The following is a 24,992-nucleotide window of genomic DNA, read 5'->3' as shown; positions in this document are numbered from 1 at the left end:
AAAGAAAAGTAGTGTGTAAGAGAAGGAATAAACAGAGGTTAGAAACAGTTTTATATTTCTTATTCTTAATTGATAGAATAGATGATATTCTGTTCCAAATAATAACAGCAATAATGCATGTATATAATGCAATAATAGCAACAATGCATTTGGTGATTATAATAAATGATAGTAATGTTAAAAGGGACAGGTGGTAGAAATTTGGAATACACTAAAGAGGAGGAATCAAGATTGCCAGGAGAAATATCAATAACCTCAGATATGCAGATGATACCACCCTTATGGCAGAAAGTGAAGAGGAACTCAAAATCCTCTTGATGAAAGTGAGAGTGGAGAGTGAAAAAGTTGGCTTAAAACTCAACATTCAGAAAACAAAGATCTGGTCCCATCACTTCATGGCAAATAGATGGGGCAACAGTGGAAACAGTGTCAGACTTTATTTTTGGGGGCTCCAAAATCACTGCAGATGGTGACTGCAGCCATGAAATTAAAAGATGCTTCCTCCTTGGAAGGAAAGTTATGACCAACCTAGATAGCATATTCAAAAGCAGAGACATTACTTTGCCAACAAAGGTCCGTCTAGTCAAGGCTATGGTTTTTCCAGTGGTCATGTATGGATGTGAGAGTTGGACTGCGAAGAAGGCTGAGCACTGAAGAATTGATGCTTTTGAACTGTAGTGTTGGAGAAGACTCTTGAGAGTCCCTTGGACTGCAAGGAGATCCAACCAGTCCATCCTAAAGGAGATCAGTCCTGGGTGATCATTGGAGGGACTGATGCTGAAACTGAAACTCCAATACTTTGGCCACCTCATGCAAAGAGTTGACTCATTGGAAAAGACCCTGATGCTGGGAGGGATTGGGGGCAGGAAGAGAAGGGGACGACAAAGGATGAGATGGCTGGATGGCATCACCGACTCGATGGACATGAGTTTGAGTGAACTCCGGGAGTTGGTGATGGACAGGGAGGCCTGGGGTGCTGTGATTCATGGGGTCACAAAGAGTCAAACACGACAGAGCAACTGAACTGAACTGAACTGAAAGAGGACTTGGATTAGTTGTAAATGTACATTGCAAACTCAAGGACAATCACTAAAAAGCATAAAAAAGAAGTATAATTGATAAGAAAGAGAAATCTGAATCATATAAATGTTCGGCTAAAACCAGAAAAGATAGAAAAAGAGTCTAAGACAAGGAAACAAAACAAAAAACAAAAGCAACAAACAGAAAATGGTAATAAGTATAATATATGTTAATCCAACTACATTAATAACAGTTTTAAACATCAAGATTAGATACACCAATTAAGACAGAGATTGTTAAAGTGAGTAAAAAAAAAAATAAGACCTCAACTATATTTTATTCCACAAGATACCTATTTTATTTGGAAAAACACAGCTCAATTAAAAGTAAATGAATGAAGAAAGATACCAACTGGTATCACAGTTCTACATCACTCTTTCCTTCCAAGCTTTCATCATGAATCTTAACCTCTACCTATATATGATCACACTAAAGCAAATGAATACAATCTTTAGACAAATTAATCGCCTTCTGTGACTATGCCCTATGAACCTCCTTGCCTAAATCTCCAAAACACTCGGTAAGTTAAGTTTTTGAATATGTTTCATTCAACAGCTTGGCCATCCTGTTTCCAAATACAACTCTATCCCCCAAATACATATGCTAAGGATATTATTTTACCTCACATAATTTTCTTTTATCAAATAATCTATATTTGCCAGTACATAACTAAAAATAAAGGGTCTGAAAAACAGAAGTGAGACTATTTCAGCATTGTAAAATGTTTGCAGTGATGTGGGCCACATGATCATTTCTCTCTGGAACTTAGTTAAAATACCTGGCTTACCTGATATCATGGAGTTCAGAAGAAAAATCAGAGTATTAAAGATAGCTTACTTCACTCATACACAACAGAGCTTCCCATAGGGGTTTCAAAAATTTAGTTTTACTTCTATAAATAGTTTTTTAAATAAGTTTTATTTTCATAGTGAGTGGAATTTTGTGTAATTATAGCTATACAAAAATACTAATTTGCTGGCTGAACTCTCTGAAAAGGCAGAGTTACTTCAAATCTTCATTTATGTGCTTCAATTTTAAAATGGCTACATCTCAACAGATGCAGAAAAAGATTTGCATAAAATCCAACATCCATTTATGATATTAAAAAGCTCTCCAGAAATTGGGCATAGAGGGAACATACCTACATAACAAAAGTCACATATGACAAACCCACAGCTAACATCATCAGATCAGATCAGATCACTCAGTCATGTCCGACTCTTTGCAACCCCATGAATCGCAGCACGCCAGGCCTCCCTGTCCATCACCAACTCCCAGAGTTCACTCAGACTCACGTCCATCGAGTCAGTGATGCCATCCAGCCATCTCATCCTCTGTCGTCCCCTTCTCCTCCTGCCGCCAATCCCTCCCAGCATCAGAGTCTTTTCCAATGAGTCAACTCTTCGCATGAGGTGGCCAAAGTATTGGAGTTTCAGCTTCAGCATCATTCCTTCCAAAGAAATCCCAGGGCAGATCTCCTTCAGAATGGACTGGTTGGATCTCCTTGCAGTCCAAGGGACTCTCAAGAGTCTTCTCCAACACCACAGTTCAAAAGCATCAATTCTTCGGCGCACAGCATTCTTCACAGTCCAACTCTCGCATCCATACATGACCACAGGAAAAACCATAGCCTTGACTAGACGAACCTTTGTTGGCAAAGTAATGTCTCTGCTTTTGAATATGCTAACATCATACTCAACGGTAAAAGCTGAAAGTATTTCCTCTAAGATCAGAAACAAGACAAGGATATCCACTCTTACCACTTTTATTCAACATAGTTTTGGAAGTGCCAGCCACAGTAATCTTAGAAGAAAAAGAAATAAAAGGAATCCAAGTTGGAAAAGAAGAAGTAAAACTGTCACCATTCCAGATTACATGATAATATACATAGAAAATCCTAAAGATGTTACCAGAAGATTACTAGAGCTCATCAATGAATTGGGTAAAGTTGCAGGATACAAAATTAATGCACAGAAATGTGTTGCATTTATATACAAATAACAATGAAAGATCAGAAAGAGAAATTAAGAAAACAATTTCATTAACTATCACAGCAAAAAGAATAAAATGCCTAGGAATAAACCTACCTAAGGGGGCAAAAGACTTATACTCTGAGAAATATAAGGCACTGATGAACAAAACTGAAGATGACACAAAGAGATGGAAAGGAATACTGGTGTTTTTGGATTGGAAGAATCAATACTATTTAAGTAAATATACTACCCAAGGCAATCTACAGACTCAATGCAATTCCTACCAAATTACCAATGACACTTTTCACAGAACTAGAGCAAACTTTTAATTTGTATGGAAATACAAAAGATCCTAAATAGAAAAAACAAATCTTGAGAATGAAAAATGGAGCTGGAGGAATTAGCTCCCGGACTTCAGACTACACTACAAAGCTACAGGAATCAAAACAGTATGGTACTGGCACAAAACCAGAAATATAGATCAATGGAACAATATGCAGAGCCCCAAAATAAACCTATGTACCTATGGCAAATTCATCTACTACAAAGGAGGAAAGAATATACAATGGAGAAAAGAAAGTCTTCAATAACTGGTGTTGGGAAAACTGGACAACTACATGTAGAGGAGTGAAATTAGAAAATTCTCTAACACCATACACAAAAATAAGCTCAAAATGGATTAAAGACTTAAATATAAGACAAAATACTGTAAAAATAGAAGAAAACAAAGGCAGAACACTTTGACATAAATCACAGCAATATCTTTTTCAATCCATCTCCAAAAGTAATAAAAATAAAAACAAAAGTAATTAGCCTCCAATTAAAATAAATTTATATTAAAAATTATCTTAAAAAAACAATTGAACCTAATTAAACTCAAAAGTGTTTACATAGCAAAGGAAATCATAAATAAAATGAAAAGAAAACACACAGAATGGGAAAAAATATTTGCAAATGAGGTGACAGACAAGGGATTAACCTCCAAAATATACAAACAGCCCATACAACTCAATAACAACAAAAAAAATCAAACAATTAAATCAAAAAATGGGGAGAAGACCTAAACAGACATTTCTCCAAAGAAGACATACAGATGGCAATAAGGTACTTGAAAAAATGCTCAACAATGCTAATTACTAGAGAAATGCAAATCAAAACTATAATGCAGTACTACCTCATTTCAGTCAGAATGGTCATCACCAAAAAGTCTACAAATAATAAATGATGGAAATGGTATAGAAAAAAAGGAGCCCTTTTACACTGTTGGTGGGAATGTAAATTGGTACAGGCACTATGGAGAAGAGTATAGAAGTTCCTTAAAAACTAAAAAGAGAGTTACCTGGCTGCCTGTCAGGGAGTATTTTATGGAGAAAATAGAATCTGCATTATTTTCTCAAAATGGAGAGGAAAAGAAAATGTGAATAAATGGAGAAATAGTGCAAATGAAAACAAAAAATTATTATACTTATTCAGAATAATTGTACTAAACAATAGTTGTCCAAAAATCACATAACAAACTCAAATCAATCAATATGGATTGTTGGCTTTTAATAAGAAAAGTTTCTCTTGTCTAAATATTGAACCAGGCCTGCTTACCAAAAGCTACTTTAAAAGTAATAAATTGCCAAAAGATAAAAAAAATAGCAGCCTCTAACAGCTGTCTGCTGGAGCTTGCCCTGTACTAACAGTTAGGCAGGCCATGGTGCTCTCCTGTTGAACATGAACAATTTCACAGAAAAACAACATCAAACAAGGCTACTCTACGAAGCAAGATAAAAACAAAACCACTGCAGAACCATGTCTGGGGATCAGATAAATATAAGAACATTGCACAAACCACACTATGATTAAATGTTCCCCTCATTTAGCTGGCATAAGCAACAGCTGCTTCTTTAGCAATTATAGCTTTGTACCATTCCTCCTGCTTCCTGGATAAAAATTCTTAGGATACCAAATGACAGAAATGTCTCCAACTTTCTAACAACACTCAATTCATGCTTCTTTGAACTTTGCTAAAATCATCTAACACAAACACAAATTCTACAAAAAGACCTTCCTAACATCCTCTTACTGGAATATCTCATATTTCCCTGTAGTATGTAATCTCTTTGTTGTAATAAACCAAGATTTGTTTGACTATATGTATACAGTCTTTCGTTGATGGGCACAGGTACTGCATTTTCTTTTAAATATTCTAAAACCCAGCCTACAAATTATTTTGACCAGTCTTTAGGCTGAAAATTATCAGTATGGTATGAATATTATTGCTTAGTTGCTAAGTTGTGTCCAACTCTTTTGCAATCCCATGGACTGTAGCCTGCCAGGTTCCTCTGTCCATGGGATTTCCCAGGCAAGAATACTGGAGTGGACTGCCATTCTCCACGGGATCTTCCCGACTTAGGGATCGTTTGAACCTGCATCTCCTACATTGGCAGGTGGATTCCTTACCAGCGAGCCACTAGGTAAGCCATGGTATTGGTTTAAGAAAAGGCAGAAAGATATAAAACATTGTAATTCCAGATGCAAATCCTGCTGCTGCTGCTGCTAAGTCACTTCAGTCGTGTCTGACTCTGTGCGACCCCATAGACAGCAGCCCACCAGGCTCCGCTGTCCCTGGGATTCTCCAGGCAAGAATACTGGAGTGGGTTGCCATTTCCTTCTCCAATGCATGAAAGTGAAAGTGAAGTCGCTCAGTCATGTCCGACTCTTAGCGACCCCATGGACTGCAGCCTACCAGGCTGCTCCGTCCATGGGACTGTCCAGGCAAGAGTACTGGCATGGGGTGCCATTGCCTTCTCCAATGCAAATCCTAGTACATATCAAAAGTTAGTATATGACAAAGGAGTATCACAAACAGTAGAAAAAGGAAGAATCAGTTAATAAATAGTATGCTAAAACTAATTGTTTGGAGGGGAAAAAAAATCATACTATACACCTGGGAAATTCTATGAACAGAGGAGCCTGGCGGGCTACTGTTTATGGTTCGCAAATAGTTGGTCATGACTTAGCAACTAAACACCAACATATGACCAAATTCTGTTTGGATAAAAAAGTTAAAATATAGAAGTTCAAAGCACCAGAAAAAAAAAAAGAAATAAATATTTAACTACAACTCTGAATTTTAGAGGCACTTCCTTCCTTAGGAGATAAAAGGGTTCAATAGATTTAACCATACAAAAAAGTGACAATAAATATGTATATATATATATACATACACACATACACATATGTATATATGAAAATCATGAACTAGGGAATATTTTCACAAAACTATAACAGACAAGGGCCAATATGTTTAATATACAAATATGCTATGCAAACTAATAGAAAACCACTAAGAAAAAATATATAAGAGGGTAAAGGATAGGGCTTCCCAGTGGCTCAGACAGTAAACTATCTGCCTGCAGTGTGGGAGACCTGAGTTCAATCCCTGAGTCAGGAAGATCCTCTGGAGAAGGGAACGGCAAGCCATTCCAGTATTCTTGCCTGGAGAATCTCATGGACAGAGGAGCCTGGCAGGCTATGGTCCATGGGATAGCAAAGAGTCAGATACAACTAAGCAACTAACACTTTCACTTTCAAAGGACAGAAAAAAATAATTCATGAAAGAAGAAACTCAGCTGGATAATAAATATATGGAAAAATAATCAAGGTCACTACTAATCAAAAAATACAAATTAAAATAATTATAAATTCTATTTTTCAACTACTGAATTGGAAAAATATTTTTAAATATCTAAAGCTGGTGACTGTATTATTTAAATGGTAGTTATATGTTACTAAAATGGGTTTAAATTGCCAAGTCCTCTTGGAAAGTAATCCAGCAAGAAATATAACCTATATATATATAACCTAATTCATATATAAGTCTATATAACCCAACTATTTTACCTCTAGGAATCTAGTCTAAGGAAATAAAATTAAATATGTTGAAAGTTTAATGCTCACAGACATTTGTAACATCATTATTAACAGAATGGAAAAACTGAAACAAGAATTTCCAGTAATAAAGGAAGAGTGCATCCACTAGATGGAGTTTTATAAACCCACTAAATTTATGTTAAGAAAAAATTCATAACAACATGAAGAAAATATTTATGCTTAATACTAAGCAAAAAAAATCCTAGTAAGTAGAATTCTACATAAGATCTGTAACACAAACCAAAATACCACTAAGAGACTGAACATACAATATGTGATGCTGGACCAAGTATGACATCAGAACTCTGGCCCATACACTCTGCCACAGTAAGCTCGGGAAACCTAAGCACAATCCCTGCAGCACCATTCCAGGAAGCCAAACCACCACCTCTGCAACTATCAGCCCAGAACATTAGGATCCGGTCAATGACTGCTGGGCTCCCTAATTCTTGCAGACCTCTCCTCCTAAGACTTCAAATTCAGTACTAATATGTCAAATATGATTTCTAAACCAATCACACAAGACACCCTGCTTACAACTAGCCTGCCTCCATCTTCCCATGTCAACAGCCTCCAATAACAGCCTACCTTAATGAGCCATAAAAGAAAGATTGAAACAATGCCATCTGCAGCAACCTGGATGGACCCATAGATTACCATATTAAGTGAAGTAAGTTACACAGAGAAAGATGAGCATCATATAGTATCACTTAAATGTGATATGTAAAAAAAATGATACAAATGAACATATTTACAAATCAGAAATAGACTCACAGACATAGCAAATTTATACTTACCAAAGGGAAGAGTGGAAGAGGGATAAATTAGGAGCTTGGGATTAACAGATACATACGACTATGTATAAAATAAACAACAAAGATCTGTATACCTGAAACTAATACAACATGGTAAATCAACTGTACTTCAATTGTTTAAAAAGCATACCTGAAGCCTACTCCTTTTTTCACTATAAAGCTTTCCCCACTTTCTTGCTGGCCTTTGAGTCTTTCCAAAAGCAAGTAATGGTCGCTGACTCCCTTGTGACACAAGCTTTGAAAAAGCAGCCGCTCTTCTCGTTTGGGTGATAATTTAATTCCACATAACAAAAGACTAAGCAAAAAATACTAATATAAGAAAGAAAAGAAAGTTGCTCAGTCGTGTCCGACTCTTTGCGACCCCATGGACTGTAGCCTACCAGGCTCTTCTGTCCATGGGATTTTCCAGGCAAGAATACTGGAGTGGGTTGCCATTTCCTTCTCCAGGAGACCTTCCTGACCCAGGGATTGAACCCGGGTCTCTCGCATTGTAGGCAGATGCTTTAACCTCTGAGCCACCAAAGAAGCCCAACTAATATAAAATGAACCTCAAAAAAATCACTATTCATCTGTATCTGAGTATTCAAAGTACAAATCTGAATGATTTAGAATTGTCTTTCTGTCTACCTTGTTGTATCTTCCCTTATGAGCATGTTTATATGTATAATGGAAACATAATTTTTCAATAAAAATATCTGATGGATTATTGCATGCGTGCATGCTAAGGCACTTCAGTTGTGTCCGACTCTTTGCAACCCTTAGACTGTAGCCCTCCAGGCTCCTCTGTCCGTGGGATTCTCCAGGCAAAAATACTGGAGTGGGTTGCTGTGCCCTCCTCCAAGGAATCTTCCCAATCCAGGGATCGAATCCACAGTTCTTATGTCTGCTGCATTGGCAGGCGGGTTTTTTTACCACTAGTGCCACCTGGGAAGCTGATGGACTGTTAGCAATAAAAAAGAGGCAAATTGCTGGTAGATTCAACAGACATATAACAAAAACATTATACTGCATGAAAGAAGATACACACACACACAAATATACACACACAATATATGCTGTATGATTCTATTTACATGAAAGTCAAAAACAGGCAAAACTAAGCTACGGTGACAAAAGTTTAGAATTTGTTGCTTTTGGAAAGCAGTGGGAGTGGGCAACTGACTGGACAGGGGCAAGAAGAAATTTTAAGAATATTTAATAAGACATCCAATACATATTTTGACTGATGGTTACACAAGTAGATATATCCGAAAACTCACTGAAGTGAGCACTTAAAATCTGTGAATTTTATGATGTGTAAATTATATGTCAAATTATTCTTTCCCTGCTCTTTCCTATGTTGCTTTCAACTATCAAGTGTTCTGCTTGTAGCACCCTATCCTCTCTATATTTACCTTTTTCAAAGCTTCTTAAACCTACAATTCTTCTCAGGATAAAATACATGGAAATTTTCATTAAAAAAGAATAAAAGAAGAAGTTTCATAAAAGTTACAGAAAATGAAATACACATGATGCAAATCCTTAATCACATAAAAAATATAAATGGTTCATGTAGTGTGTAGTAGTCTTGCAAACTCATTCCAAAAAGATGATGGCCCAGTTTAAAAGTGCCTAATACAGTTATACATAATACAGGCTTTCAATAAGTAAGTATATAATAAGTAAATGAATTCACCTGATGCCAAGTCTAGTACCCAATACTGTGTCAAAACAAAAGAGTACTAAATATTGATCAGTTTGAAATGTAGAGACATATTGAATCACTATGTTGCATAACAGGAACTAATATAGTGTTGTAGTTCAATTATACTTCAAAAACAAATGAACAAAAAACTCACAGAAAAAGAGATCAGATTTGTGGTTACTACACGTGGCTGGGGGTAGGGGGTTAGGTACTGGATAAAATCAAAAGGTACAAACTCCTAGTTACAAAATAAACAAGTACCAGGTATGTAATGTACACATGATAAATATAATTAACACTGCTGATTACATGTGAAAGTTATTAAGAGTAAATCCTATAAGTTATCACAAGAAAAATTTTTTTCTTTAATTTTAAACCTATATGAGATGATAGATGTACATAAACTTGTGATAATCACTTAATGATGAATGTATATCAAATCACTATGTTGTATACCTTAAACTTTACACTGCTGCATGTCATTATATCTCAATAAAATCAGAATTTAAAAAAGGGTACTGAATATTACCTCAAGTAGTAAAGGAACTTTGGTTAAGACAGAACTGGAAAAAAAGCAAAAAAAGATCCAATAATAAACTACCAAGAGACTTTCAAATTATATAAGTAACCAGTAACAATGTACAAATTATTTATAAATGGATTTATCAATATCAAAGTATGTTCCTCATCAGTATTCTGATTCTCTTCTTACTGCCCTCTGATATCCTATAATGTAGTAAAAATCTACATTAATACCCCTGATCAATCTACTTTCAGCTTCTTGCTCTAATATTCTAAGTATACAAAGTGAGTCCTTGTAAATACTTTCTTTTTTTCACCTGTCTTTTAAATATTCACTTAAACAGATACGTGTAACTGGATCCCATCCGTCTAGTAACTAATTTCATAGATAAAAGTTAAAACCATTGAGTGCAACCTAAAGAATCTACTCCACTCTTATTACTTTGATATATCCTATATCTTTTATACTTTCCTCTTTTCTAATATTCTCAGGGAAATACACCCAACAGGAGCAACACAAAGTATGAATAGTTCAGGCTAATTTAAAATACTGGGCTTCCCTGGTGGTTCAGCTGATAATGAATCTGCCTGCAATGCATGAGACCTGGGCTCGATTCCTGGGTTAGGAAGATCTCCTGGAGAAGGGAATGGTTACCAACTCCAGTATTCTGGCCTGGAGAAGAATTCCATGGACTGTATAGTCCATGGGGTCACAAAGAGTTGGACATGACGGATTTAAAATATTATTTTTCCAACTCCTTAAAAGATGTGACCATCTCTAGAAAATAACTTTTGAAGTCTACTTTTCATCTTGTGGTACACTGCACAGCCCACTCACTTCCTCACATATAGTCATCCAGTTCAGAAATGAATCAAAGAGCCTATATTCAACAACACACACGAAAGCACAGGATTGCAGATCTCAAAACAAACTGTAACATGACACAAACTAAACTAAAGATGAGTTCAGGTCAGATGAAAATGGAACATGAATCTTGTTTGGATCCCAAGACATGTACATATTGCTATATTTTAAATGGATAACCAACAGGGACCTACTCTTTAGCACAAGGGACTCTGCTTAATGTTATGTGGCAGCCTGGATGGGAGGAGAGTTTGGGAGAGAATGGATACCTGTATGTGTATGACTGAGTCACTGTGCTGTCCACCTGAAACTATCAAACATTGTTAATCAGCTATACTCCAAAGCAAAGTAAAAAATTTTTTTAAAAAATGATACTATGGGACAATCTAGGGCTTCCCTGATAGCTCAGTTGTTTAATGAATGCAATACAGGAGACCCTGGTTTGATTCTTGGATTGGGACGATCCTCTAGAGAAGGGATAGGCTACTCACTCCAGTATTCTTGGTCTTCCCTTGTGGCTCAGCTGGTAAGGAAACCACCTGCAGTGCAGGAGATCTGGGTTCGATCCCTGGGTTGGGAAGAAGGGAACAGCTACCCACTCTGGCCTGGAGAATTCCATGGACTGTATAGCCCATGGGGTAGCAACGAGTCAGACACAACTGGTACTATGATACTATGGAACACCCTAGGAAATTTAAACATTAACTGCATATTAGATTATAAAAAGAAATTTTGTTCATGTTTTTAGATGCGACAATGGTTGGGGTTTATATTTTTTTAAAGGGGGGAGTCTTTATCTGATCTCTGAAGTTTTTTAGATATTCAATAAAAAGGTATAATACGTGGGGTTTGCATTAAAATAATGAAATGGTAAGTGAAGATTTACAAAAATTGTTGAAGCTGAAAGTTTATTATAATACTGTCTGTTCTTGTTATTTCGTTTTCCATAAAACAACAAAAACAAAAGATAGGTGAAAGTAAAGAGCATCTTTGTGATAGGCAGAGTAATGGTTCTGGAAAGAACCTGTGAATATGTTAGGTTATATGGCAAAGAGGAGTAAAGGGTTGCAGATGATATGAAGGCTGCTAGTCAGTGGACCTCAAGATTGGAAAATTAACCTGGATTATCCTGTGGGACCAATGTAATCACAAGTGTCTTAAAACACAGAAGAGGAAAGCAGAAAAGTTAAGAGTCAAAGGATGCAATGTGAGAAAGATTCAACTGGCCTCTGCTGGCTTTGAAGTTGGAAGGGGGCCACCAGTCAAGGAACTGTGAATAGCCTATAAAAGCTGGAAAAGAAAACACTTTCTCCTAGACGCTCCAGAAAGAAATGCAGTCCTACCAATGACTGGATGTTAGGCCAGTTACGCCTATTTCTAACTTCTAACCTCCTGAATTATAAGATAATAAATTTGTGCTGTTCTAAGCCATTAGTTGCTGGTAATTTGTTGAAGCCAAAATAAGAAACTAACACAATCTTCTAGCAGACCCACAGATTTTTACATGGAGATAAAGCATAGAGTTTACTGAGAATTCAAATGAAATATGTATTTGCCTCAAGTAAAGAAAAAATTTCCAACTCAGACCCCTTACTATCTTTTTCTGGTTTAAATAATTTTTTATTGCTCAGTATATTTCTTTCTCTTATGTCTTATTTTGTTTTTATTTTTTAGGAACTATAAATTCGAGCTTAGGGAAGCTTACCTTTGTCTTGAAAAACAAAACAACAAAGCTTTTATATCATTTGCTAACCTAGTTTTAAGAGCGAGATGGGAATTATCTTGCAAGAGTAATATCTCTACCATGAATGATGGAGGTCTAAGTCTGGTGCTAAAAGGAGACAACAGCATTGTTGACAAAATTATAATCAGCTGGTGACATCTGTGGAAAAGAAGCCCTTGCAAATTTCTAAACTCTGTTAGAAAGATACCCTTATTATCTTAAAGGCCAGGTACTTTAAGGCAGGTACTATTACCTACGCTACTTTCCCCTTTCTGGTAGCCTCAATTTCTTCCGTGGGTCAACTGCATTACCCGTCCCCTGCAATATACCAAAATGCTACCAGAATCGATCATCTCTACTACTTTCCCAACACTTTTCTCTTATTTAAAACCAATTTACACACTTAATCTTAAAATTACTGATTCTATCAATTCTATTTTCTATTATCGTGTGATCTTAATTCTATCCATCATCTTACTATAAATATCTTTGCCCTAATCAACTTTCTCTTGGTCTAATTCAGCTGTCTCTTGGTACTTCTGACTTGTTTGTTGTTTTTCATTTCTTCTGTTTCCACCATCCTTGATCTCTCTGCAATGCTAAGACACCCTTGAAGTTCTCTTTCTTAATATTCTTTCTAAAGAAAGTTTTCAGATTATCTGTCTCTACTTTTGAGTTTTCCTCATATCATTGTGCTAAGTTCTCTCACCTCTCTTTTGCTAGCTTTACATTTCCATTTACTTAAATGTTTACAAACAGTAACTATTTCCCCCAGACACAATCTAACTTCTCAATTTACTGTACTACTTATTTTCAACCTTTTTTAGTTTGAAGACTTAAAGACAGGTCTTTAGTCAATTTACAATGAACAAATCAGACTGAACATTAAGCCATCCAATCAATTTTCTTGATAGTCTAATTTATTGTCTTCATTTAAGTTAAAGTACTAGATTTCTAATGTGACTGAAATGTACAGGTGATTAACAGAGCAGAAAAACTGAAAAAACATAACAATTTTCTCTGGCTACTCTTTAAATCTACATTTAAAACCCCATTATTTGTTGCTTTTATGCTATTTCCAATTCAAGATATATACTTACTGTACATACATAATCCAGTTATAAGAAGCTACTAAAATTAATACATTAAAAACTATATATTTTAATTAAAATTCATTATATTGATTATGTATCATCATTACATAATATATTCAAAGTCATTCTCTATACCATTTATAACAATTGGTATATCTAGGCCTTCAATAGAACTAAAATCATACTCTTCTTCCTAATATTTTATGTAAGTCTAGAAAGTATCATTAGTGATTTCTCTGATACATCAACCAAAACACATTATTTCACTCATTATAGTCAGTTGGTTGAGAATGATTTATGTCCTAACCATTTTTAACTCTGTATAATAAATATCTTTGGAATAATTAAAATTGTCAAAATACCTTCTTGTTATATGCCTTCAGTGACTATGAATGCTCCATTTAATCAAGCCTCTGTACAGGAAGGCTTATTATGCACTTTTTAGAGCTTTTATATTCTGTTCTTTACAACTACCTTCTATAAATCCTTTAAATACAATTTTCTTTATTTCTAAAACTTAATCACTTATTTAAAAATACACTTAATACATATTTTTAAATAAAAACATTCATGTTTAACACACATTAAAAGATTAGCCCTTTAAATATTAAAAATAATCAAGAAAAGTTACCTTTTTAAAATTAAAAAAGGACCCTTGCTATAAATAAGATCTTTTATAAAAGATACTTATTTTGACAATTAAGTAGGAAAAACCTCAATTTAAAAAGCATTTAAAACAGGGCTTCTACTTGAAACTTCTAATGGATATAGTCAAAGTTATTGCTATTAAACTACTATGTATATGGTTCATAGAACTATATTGTAGGAAACCAATATAATCATTCTATCATTACAAGTAAACTATGAAACTATGATTTTTCACAGGCACATATTCAAGTGAAGGCAGAAGGGATCTATAGAAATCACTAACCTTCAAGAAATAGGAATTTGGTTTAATCACTACTGATAATCCTAAGTCAGAAAGTATATAAGATTTTAAATTAGTTCTATATTGAGATACACACAAAGCATCACACCACTGTTTTTAAGAACATGAGACCTGCCATACTAAATGAGACCCACAGCCCAATTTGCTGACAATATACTAGCACCAAAGGACCTTTTGTGAGAAAACATAATTGTTCTCTATGGTAACCTAAAAAATTTGTAATCATATTTCCTACAAATCTATAATCCCTTACTTGAGCTTGCCCCTGCACTCTTATGCTCTCAGGATAGGCAAAGTAGAGTTTAGACCACTGAAATAGCTTGGCTTTGGTTTTCCACTTCTTAAAAATTAATTTATTTTAATTATATTTGGCTCTTAAATTTGTTAACATCTCAATCCCAACAAGAGTGCTTAATTCATCTGGTTTGCTCCATCTGTCCATGAAGTCTTTGTCAGATGCTTTACCCATAATAAGTGATCCTGCAGTGTCAACTGTACTATCTTTTATTCTACCCATTTAAAAGTGTAGAATGAGACAAGTCCACATCTCAGACAATCTTGTATAGTTCCTTGAATGAATGAAAACTGCAGAAATATGGAATTACGGGCTGTGCCAACTTCAGTTACAGACCCTCCCAAGTAAAATGATATTAAATTAGAAGAATATGGAGACAATGAAAAACCTGGAGAAAAGATATCTAGGCAATTAATCTCCTTTCAGCTTTTCAAGGTCCTGGAAAGCCCAACTCTCCACAGTCCACGACTATGTTTCTGACCTTACACTTGTTTCTCTGGGAAGATCTGGTATTACGTCTAGTATGAAGATCATGATTACAATCCATTCCCATGTAAGAAGTTACACTAGTTATCTGTGTGTTGGCTCTGACACCATGACCATTTATAAAATCAACTTATAAATGTTGATGAAGAGTGAGTTGGCTAATGTAAGAGTTTATTCAAACTTTAGGGATTATGCCATCTGGTTCTAGTGATATATTTATTTTTGTCTATTTTGTTAATTAGGTCTAGAACACCCATGTGTTTGTCACTGTCAATCTAATACTTCTAAATTGTTCCCCTAAAAAAGATCGTTTGGAAACAAAAATAAAAACTTAAGTAAATGTAACTGAATCTTTCTACAATCTTCTTTTCCATATCTTTCTAAAAAATATGTACCATGTTCCTAAAGTGGTGTCACTCTTCTGCTCAATGGCTTCCTTGTGTTTATGTAATATAAGATGTATTTAATAAAAGTATTTTCCAAAAAAAATTGTTCAAAACATCTAGTTTTCTCTTAATACATCATTCTATGAGATTCCTAGCTTTCATTCATTCCTTCAACAATTATTTGACTGCCTTCTATGTGGCAGGCTCTGTTCTATGAATTAGTGAGACAGTTGCAAACAAAATAAAGCCCTGTCCTCATGGAGTTATATTATAATAGGTGAAGCAAAAATCAAGCAAGTAAACATAATTTAATAACAGTTAGTTGTAAGTGTTATCAAGAAAACATAATCGGGATAAGGGTAGAGAGCAAAGGTGATGAGCAGTGGTCAATGAAGATCTCTCTGAGAAGTTAACAACTGAACCAAGAACTGAATGATATAAAGACAACAAGTAATGTAATTATTTGGGGGTGGGGGGAAGTGTTCATGTAAAGGAAACAGCAAATGCAAAAAGCCCTGAGACAGGAACATTTTTGAGAAGTAGTAAGAAAGCAAATGTAGCTGGTGCAGAGTAAGTAACAGAAAACAGCTGAAAATGATGTCTATCTGGGGTCAGATCATTTAGAGCTTTATAAGACATAACAGGACTTCTGATTTTATTTTTAAGAGAAATGAAAAACCATTGAAAAATTCTGAGCAGGAATGACATAATATAATTTAAATTTTTAAAGGACTCTTCTACCTATTATGAGACTGTGGTGAGGCCCCCGTGAAAGCAGGGGAAACTCTTTTAAGAAACTCTTAAAAGAAACTCTTTTAAGGTAATATAATAGTAGTCCAAGCAAGAGAAGAGACATGGTCAGATTTGGGAAGTACTTTTAAGGGAGAGACAACAGAATAATCTCTACCTTCTCAAAGTCTCTATGTTTCCTGAGGAATTAATTATGTTGCCTATTCTAATAAGTGAGAAAAATGAAGCAGAAAAAGTACGGGATTTAAGGATGAAAAATCAGAGCATTAAACTTAGCTATGTCTCTTACCAACTTTGGAGAGCTAAATTCTCTGGTCTCAGATATCTTCTCAGTAAAAGAAAAATATAATACTACCCTTGATGTCTTTATAGGACTGTTATGAAGGTCAAATGGGTTATCTTACAGATGAAGCTTTACTAATTGTAATTTAACCAACTTGCTAAATTAACAAAAACTCTCCATTCTCTTTGTAAAACACAGGTTGATACTAATGGTTCATTAAATGTTCAAAACTACTAAATTCTGTAGCTAGAATACTCACACTCTCCTGCTCCCAGACTAATTAGGTATGGGCCATATAACTGTAGGGATGAACATAAAATGAATCTAGAAAAAATACATACACATACATACGTTTGTTCATCTATAATTTGTATATACTTCCATATATATACACATATGTATATGTTCATCTAGATTATACACACAAGTATAAACTGCTTACTGAAATACGTCTATGTCTGTGTGTGTGTGTATATATATCATCTGACACTTAAATTTCCTCTGAAAGCATAAATATCCTTATTCTATTTTAAACAAACAAAAACTAAAAATTGCACATAATGAATTTGGGATGGTTTATGGATAAGAAGTCTACACAGAACTTCAATCAGAGAATCAATATGCAACAGAAAAATCTTGATTGGTTATCAGGTGCTTTGTAAATTGATGCATATTTAAATGTTTTCAGTTTAAATGTTTAAGATATATATCATTATCAATGACTTTATGCTTCAGTCTCCTTTCAATTAATCAACGAACCATGGATATGCTACTTCATTCATAAAGTACATCAAGTGCCTACTATACTGATTCTCAATATTGACTGTGCATCAGAATCTCCTGTGGGTACTTTTTAAAAGATATAAGTGCCAAGGCCCCATCCCTAGAAACTGATTTTCTAGGACTAGAGTAGACCTAGAAATCTTTCTTTTAGACAGAGTTAAGAACCACTGGCCTAAAAGGTAGTGAGCACCCTAACAATGAGAAGAAAATAAACTATAATTGTTTCCCAAAGAGTTCATAGTATAATAGTGTCAAAAGTCTTTTTAAAACACAATAAGCTGCTAAATTCACATCATGGCAGATGCTACAGGAAAAGAAAGACATGAAGAGAAACCTTAACTGTCTGGGATAGGTAAATGAGGAAGGCAGTGGTCACAGTTGGTGTTTGAACTATGAAGTAATGAAAGGTAACTGGAATTCTCCAATTATATTAAAGCTGGAAGAGATATTCTAGTCAGAAGCAGTAAGCTAAGAAAAGGCATTGAGATATGAGAAAATAATGGTGCTTTCTGAGAATGCAGTATATCTAGGGCATCAATGAAACAAGGATGGAAAGGTAAACACAAGCCCCTTCCAAAAGGAACTATATCAAGTTAAATAGTCTGAAGTTTAGTGTACAGAGACGTAGTTTCAAACTGTTTTCATGGAATTCAGAAAAGGCAGTTCAATATTTCAAAAAGGCCATACAAATATCTGAACAACACCGGGTATTCAAATGTATACACACTGAACTTAAAACAGATTGCAGTAAACCAATGCATTAACCTGTTTTTTGCTGACCTTGAACCAAAATTTCTTCTGCCATTTGTTTCTGAACTTCTTAGAGATGTGTCACTGATTATAAAGCCTGTATTTTTATAAGGCTAGCAAATGTCCTACTACCTGCCTATGCATAATATCATATAACAAAACCAAATATAAAAAACGACTTCTGTTTGTAGACCACCACTGCTCCAGGGAAACAACATAGAATTTTTAGCAGGAAAATTACATAAATAACATTATAATTCAGAAATAACCATTATAACAAAATGAATTGGAATAGGGTAAAACATGAGGTGAGAAGATCAGTTAGGAACTGACTTCAAGAGACCAAGCAAGAAAATATAATAGAATAAACAAGTATTGAAGATGATGAAAAGGGAATAATGGAAATACTAAGAAAATAGAATATGATGTGAAGGCCAATCAAATAATGGAAAAAAAGATGGTTTTCAAAAGAGCAGATTCATACTTTAATTTTAGCCATACTGAAAAGACAGAAGTACTTAGAAGGTACCAACTGTTTAGTACTCAGAAATGAATATCTTTTGCACATTTAATCAGTGAGTTCAAATTAATTCCCCATTTTAGCAACAGTCTTAATTTTGGGATATCTTTAATCCATCTTTACATATTTTGTTACAGTCCAGAAAACCTAAAATCATGCAACCACTTTTTAAAATTAACTATATTCCTATCTAAGTATGTCACAGTACTTTACCCACTTGGTGAAATTTCAATACTATTAGTGTTCAGCACACATAGCTATCTATCCTTATAATTTCTTTGAATATTATTACTTATAGCCCACTGGTTATAGTCATTCTATCAAGAACAAGGTGATTTTAAAACTTTAACAATAATATAAATGTGTGTTTCATTGCCTCTTCCAACTTATACATTGCCTTCACCTAACCATCTTGTTTGATCTTCCCAAAAATCCTCTTGGGTAAGAAGAACAGAAATACTTACAGAAGCCCTATTACCATACTACAGATGAGAAATTCAAGTCACAAGGAGATAAATGTCTTACCAAAGATTATATGGCTGACAAGTGACAGAGCTTTAAATAAAATACAAATTCTCTGATTCCTAGGTCGGTGTTCTTCCTACCATGCCATATGTTTTTTTTAAATAATACATATTTAACTTTTGCCACTTTGAATGACTATCTCTTGCCTACATAAATAAGTAAGTGATTATCTATCCCATTTTCCTCTCTTGCTTTCCCCTAAAACCTTATCTACCAGCTTTATAACCTCAAGAGTCCAATGCCATTCTGTTTCAGAAGTTTATCTTTTCTATATCAATTTTAACTCTACTAAAACTCTCCTGCATTACTATCACATTCATGAACTGAGACACTTAGGCAATTGTTTTCAGAATCTTGGAATGGTAATAGTAATACATCAAAGATTAGAGAATCTGGGCATAATTCCCCTGCCTAGCAGTTTAAATCTGGCCTTTAGGGCCCTTTCACATATTTGTCTCATTAAGCTCCTCCCTTATTTGACAAAATATCTATTATTTCAAAGTAAGGATAAAATTCTACACAACTTTGTATACAAAACTGTACTGTATACAAATTTCACAGAGCAGGTTAGGACTAAATCTGTTTAACCCAATTCTAAATAAATTCACTTTTATGTAAACTAGTTTATAATATTTTAATAATTAAAGACTTGTTTTTATAATGACCCTACTGGCAACACAGACTAAGACAAAAATTGAAACTTACCCATTACACATGATTTGTTTACTACACATAATTTGTTTACTACAAAAACAATTTTAATAATTTCAAAAAAATTTGTGTTGAATTACTCAAAAAAGTAATACTTAATTTCTATGATTTCAAAAATTTACTATTTATTCTCATGCATACAATTGACTTGGTAACTTTTTTATTGAACATAAAAAGTCAAAAGCACATTTCTAAGCTACCTCCTAAAAAAACAATAAAAATTATAAATCCCTTTATGTCAGAAAATAAAACAATTACTTCTATATATGAACACCATGCTTGTTTTGTAAATTCTCCACTCTCCCCATCAGAAACTCTTTTGCTTATTAGCTCAATATTAAAGTATAATTACTTAAAACGTTTCCTCACTAAACAATAACACAGTCTATTTTTGAGTTCCTATAAGTATTAAGCCCACAGTATTTGTTTATTAAGAATTTAAGAATCTAGGTATGTTTTTATTCAGAATTTTAAACACTGCCTTCAGATCTTTTAGTGGATGTATTCATCTAGCTCTTATCTTTTCAATTCTAGCAATATCTTAATAGCTTTAATCCTTTTATACTGAACAGTAAAATTAGTTTTTCTGAGTGACAACATTGAATTAACTATTTATACATAAATATTAAATTTAAAAGTATTCCAAAACTGAATCTTAATATTATCTTGCATATTCTACTGGTAATGTTTGCTTATTAATACTTCCCTTAAACTATAACTGCTTTATAAGTTGATGCCTGGAATATCTTAATACAAACTGACTTACCCACAAAATTCTCTGCACCAGACTCTCTGATACCAGCATCTGAAGAATTTCCAGCCCTTAGAGGGTGTGTTTTAATTCGTTCCTCACAGCAGTAAAATAAAGAATAAGCTTTAAGCCAATTCAAAACTTACCTTACAAATCTGGAAATAGTCTGAAGTCAAGGTTTCCTGAATCTCCTCTCTGAGAATCCCTGCAGTCCCTGCCGGATGTGTGGAGCCACTTCCAGCCCCGCCACCACTGTTACTGCCACTGCTGCTGCCACTGCCAGGGGATGAGGCCGTTAAGCCATCCAAAACTTTTCGGAAATTAAACTTCTTCATTTTAAAAACTGTGGAGAAATTCAAAGGAAAGGGGGACTTACTACATGGAATTATACATGGGGAAAAGTGTTTAGCTTTTCATCAGTCACGGCACTAGCCAATCCCCATTTTTACATGAGTTTTTTTAAAAAGGAGGGGGGGATTCAATCTATCAAATTTTAATTATAAAAAGCATATCCTTCAAAAATATAAAACACAAACTGCAAGAACACCAGTTATTTCCTCCTCGCACATCAAATTTTCAAGGGCTTTATTCCCAGCTGTAGCTACGCTTTATCAGCACCGAGGTAAAAATAAAAGGCAGTGTCATCATCGTCATTAGCATTATATCATCATTATTATACAATCAAACCAGAGTCCCACAAACCAAGACTCTCTTTCTTAAAGGCGGGCTTTCCTCCTGAAGGTTGAGCTCAGAGTATTTTTATTTTCAAAAAAATGGTGGTGGAAGGGAGCTAGTATATATTCTGCAACCACCTTCGGGGGTCTCCCCCAACATCTTCAACGCTCCCTTTTTCTCAACAGGAAAAGAGGCGTGGGGGTGCTTTTTCTATTTCCCACTCAGAACAGCCCGTACCCCCAAACACCTGCAGGTGATCCACAGCAACAGCCGACGGGAGGAGAGAGCTGCTGCGCCGACTACCTCCGCTTCTGTCTCCGCTTCCCCCTCCCCTCTTCCCCCTCCACCCCTCCTCGCCCCGCTCTGCCTGCAGCCGGAGCCGCGCCAACCCGCGCGTCCGCTCTCCAGCAGCACGGCAGCGGCTCTTGGGGGTCGTAAGGCAGAGGCGACGACGGTTGCGCCCGAGTCCTGTCTTAGCCGGCGGGGCAAGAAAAGCCGCCGCTCCCGCTGTCCCTCCCCAGGCCGAGCGCCTAGGCGCCGGGCTCTAGCCCGCGGGCGCGCGAACACACAAACACCCTCACGCAGACCTACGCGCCCGGGCGCTCACGCGCACAGACACACACACAGGTGCGAGGGAGCCGCGGCTGGACGGCGGCGTCGGCGTCCCAAGGGGATGACTATCTGACTCCCGACTTAGGCACCTTCCTCAGCCGCCGCTAGCCGACTGACAGCCTGGAAAGCTGAGGATTCGGAGGGAGGATGCCTCTCAGGCGTCCGACCGGCCCGGCTCCGGCCGCTTCTCCAGTCCCTCTGGTAGCGGCTTCTGGCGCTCTCCGAGGTCCTAACGGGGCAGGCAGGCAGGCAGACTCCACTGCAAGCTCCGCCCTCCCGCCGTGGGAGGCAAGCCCCGCCCCCGAGCCACCCCCTTCTCTCTTGCCCGGCTCCTCCTTCCCGGGCCGCAAGGGGCCCGAGAAAAGGGAGGAGAGCTCCGCTACGTCAACGGGCGGAAGCAGCTTCGGCTCCAATCCTGGGCTCCAAAGGTCCAAGTTCCGCGGTCGAGAGGCGCGGAAGAAATTTGTGGATAGGTCGAAGGAAGAGCCAATGAAAGGGGGAGGGGAAATTTTAGAGAGGCCGGTGAAGTATTTGATTGACAGCGGTATTGGCCAGTATGCAAGGAGGCCGTGCTTTGGGGGCTGTAATTGGCGCTACCTGTTGAAGGACGCAGGTATGAATCAATAGAATACCAGGAAGCGTGCGAACTTGAGGAGAGCTTATCCTACATCTGACTCTGGACAATTCTGCGAACTGGGCAACTGTTTTGCAGTTTATCACTTCTGAGCCTCTTCCTGCTCTCCGGGTGCATCTGCTTGTCTCCCCTCACTGCTATGCAACTTGTATAATTGCTTAACAGGTCACATCTGCCAAATGGAATTTAATTGCTATAGTTACAGAATTTATATTAATAGCATACCAGATCCCAAGGAAAGAATCGTTCACGTTGTTCCAATATATACACTTGCTTTTCCCCCCATTTTCATATATACGAAAAAAAATTTGAAACATTTTTCTCACTTAGTAAACCATGTCAAGAATACATTTTAAGCTTTTTCTATGAGTCACAGTAATCATTTTGAAAGATGCACTATTCGGTGCAGGGTTTTGGTTTTGTTTTTGTTTTTTAAACCAGCATCAGAAAGGGAAGATGTGGTTCTGAGCCCTAACTTGCTACTGAATTGGGGGAATTTGGGACCTCGATTTCTTCATCTCTGAAAATAAGGGCCTCGCAGGGGACCGTAGCCAGCTGTCGTCTATAATCTGGGCAATGCAACAGAAAGTCAAAGTCTCTACAGTCCATGGAATTCTCCAGGTCAGAATACTAGAGTGGGTAGCCTTTCCCTTCTCCAGGGGATCTTAAACAACCCACGTATCAAAGCCAGGTCTCCCACATTGTAGGGGGATTCTTTACCAGCTGAGCCACAAGGGAAGCCCAGTGCAACAGAGTTCCTTAGTAATCATCTCATATATTCTTACATTTTAGAGATCTTCTAGGATAACCTCTTCTTTTCTTTTCCCTTTTATTATTTTCTTTTCTTTTCCCCTTCAGAGGAAGGGGATGGAAGGAGTGAGGGATGAAAAGGTAGACCTGAAAGAGAAATGAGTTGTCTGATGTCACATAGCAAGGAAATGGCAGAGATGGAATACAGCCCAGTTTTTGGAATCCTCAGGTCAATGCTCATGTTCTTTTTTATTTTCTTCAGTACTATTTTACTCCTTTGGAGACCTCCCAAAGAACCCCCAATACTGCCTGGTAGTCTGTTATTGCCACAGCTAGAAAGTAACACTATTGTAGTCAAACATGGTACTGTATATTTCTACCTTATTCAGCACCTGACATAATGTTTTACATATAAAAGGTGCTTAAAGGACTTTGAATAATAGGGTTATTAATAGTTACTAGTAAAAGATCTATGAGATGGTACCCAACTATATCCAGAACCATTTGGAGGGGTAAAAACAAGGGTAGAACAAATGCCATGTCTGATGTAAACTAGTTTTTAGTAGGGTTCCAAATACTATAGTGCTTCCTAACAATATATATCAGTCCTTACTCTCTTTCTTCTCTTCTTCTTGGCCCACTTCACTTCTAAGTACGGGTGCCTATTGAGACTGAAGAGTTTTCTTTCCTCTTTTTTATGTCTTGCTTTCTTTTAGAAAGGGGAGAAGTGAATTGCTTTAACTTTTTGAGAAGTAGGCACTGTTGTCTAAAATAATGGATTTAGATGCCCTCCTTTCCTTCTTCAGAGGGTCTATTGGTAACTCCTTTAATTTTTAAATAAAGGAACCAAACCTATAGCAAGTGATCATTTGGTCTTTTGATGAGAATGAAGAAAGAAGATATTATCCTGAATCAGCAAAATGAGAGTTATTATTTGCAACCCCCTAAACCCCACCCCCAGAAGGCAATGGCACCCCACTCCAGTACTCTTGCCTGGACAATCCCATGGATGGAGGAGCCTGGTAGGCTGCAGTCCATGGGGTCGCTAAGAGTCGGGCATGACTGAGCGACTTCACTTTGACTTTTCACTTTCACGCATTGGAGAAGGAAATGGCAACCCACTCCAGTGTTCTTGCCTGGAGAATCCCAGGGACAGAGAAGTCTAGTGGGCTGCCGTCAATGGGGTCGCACAGAGTCAGACACAACTGAAGCGACTTAGCAGCAGCAGAAGCAGCAAACCCCCCCCAAACCCCTAAAACCACTAATCACTGACACTATACTATCTTAGCAAACTAAGCAGTAGCTTTATTCTAAAAATTATGGGAGAACTGAGAATGAAAAAGCACACAAAACGGATTGGCAAAGACTTTGCTTGAAGACCTAGAAGGAATTCACTGGCCTTCTTAAGTTACAAAGAAGTGACAGAGTAGATATCTCTTCAGATAGGACAAGAAA

The 24,992-nt window shown here is 36.5% G+C and overlaps 1 protein-coding gene across 4 annotated transcripts in view; it reads right to left on the bottom strand.

Moving 5' to 3' along the window:
• STXBP5L (syntaxin binding protein 5L) overlaps positions 1 to 22,402 on the bottom strand; it is a 321,677-nt gene extending 299,275 nt beyond the window's left edge. For all 4 annotated transcript variants that reach the window (XM_070788639.1, XM_070788654.1, XM_070788646.1 and 1 more), the window contains exons 1-2: positions 22,243 to 22,402; positions 21,013 to 21,209 (exon numbers count right to left, since the gene is read on the bottom strand). In XM_070788639.1, coding sequence (XP_070644740.1) covers positions 21,013 to 21,201 — 189 coding nt within the window. In that variant the 5' untranslated portion in view covers positions 21,202 to 21,209; positions 22,243 to 22,402. The remainder of the gene's footprint in view (positions 1 to 21,012; positions 21,210 to 22,242) is intronic.
• Positions 22,403 to 24,992: the final 2,590 nt, after the last annotated feature.

This window comes from Bos indicus, chromosome 1, assembly GCF_029378745.1.
Source record: "Bos indicus isolate NIAB-ARS_2022 breed Sahiwal x Tharparkar chromosome 1, NIAB-ARS_B.indTharparkar_mat_pri_1.0, whole genome shotgun sequence".
Lineage (NCBI taxonomy): Eukaryota > Metazoa > Chordata > Mammalia > Artiodactyla > Bovidae > Bos > Bos indicus.
This window is presented reverse-complemented; position numbering and strand designations above follow the sequence as displayed.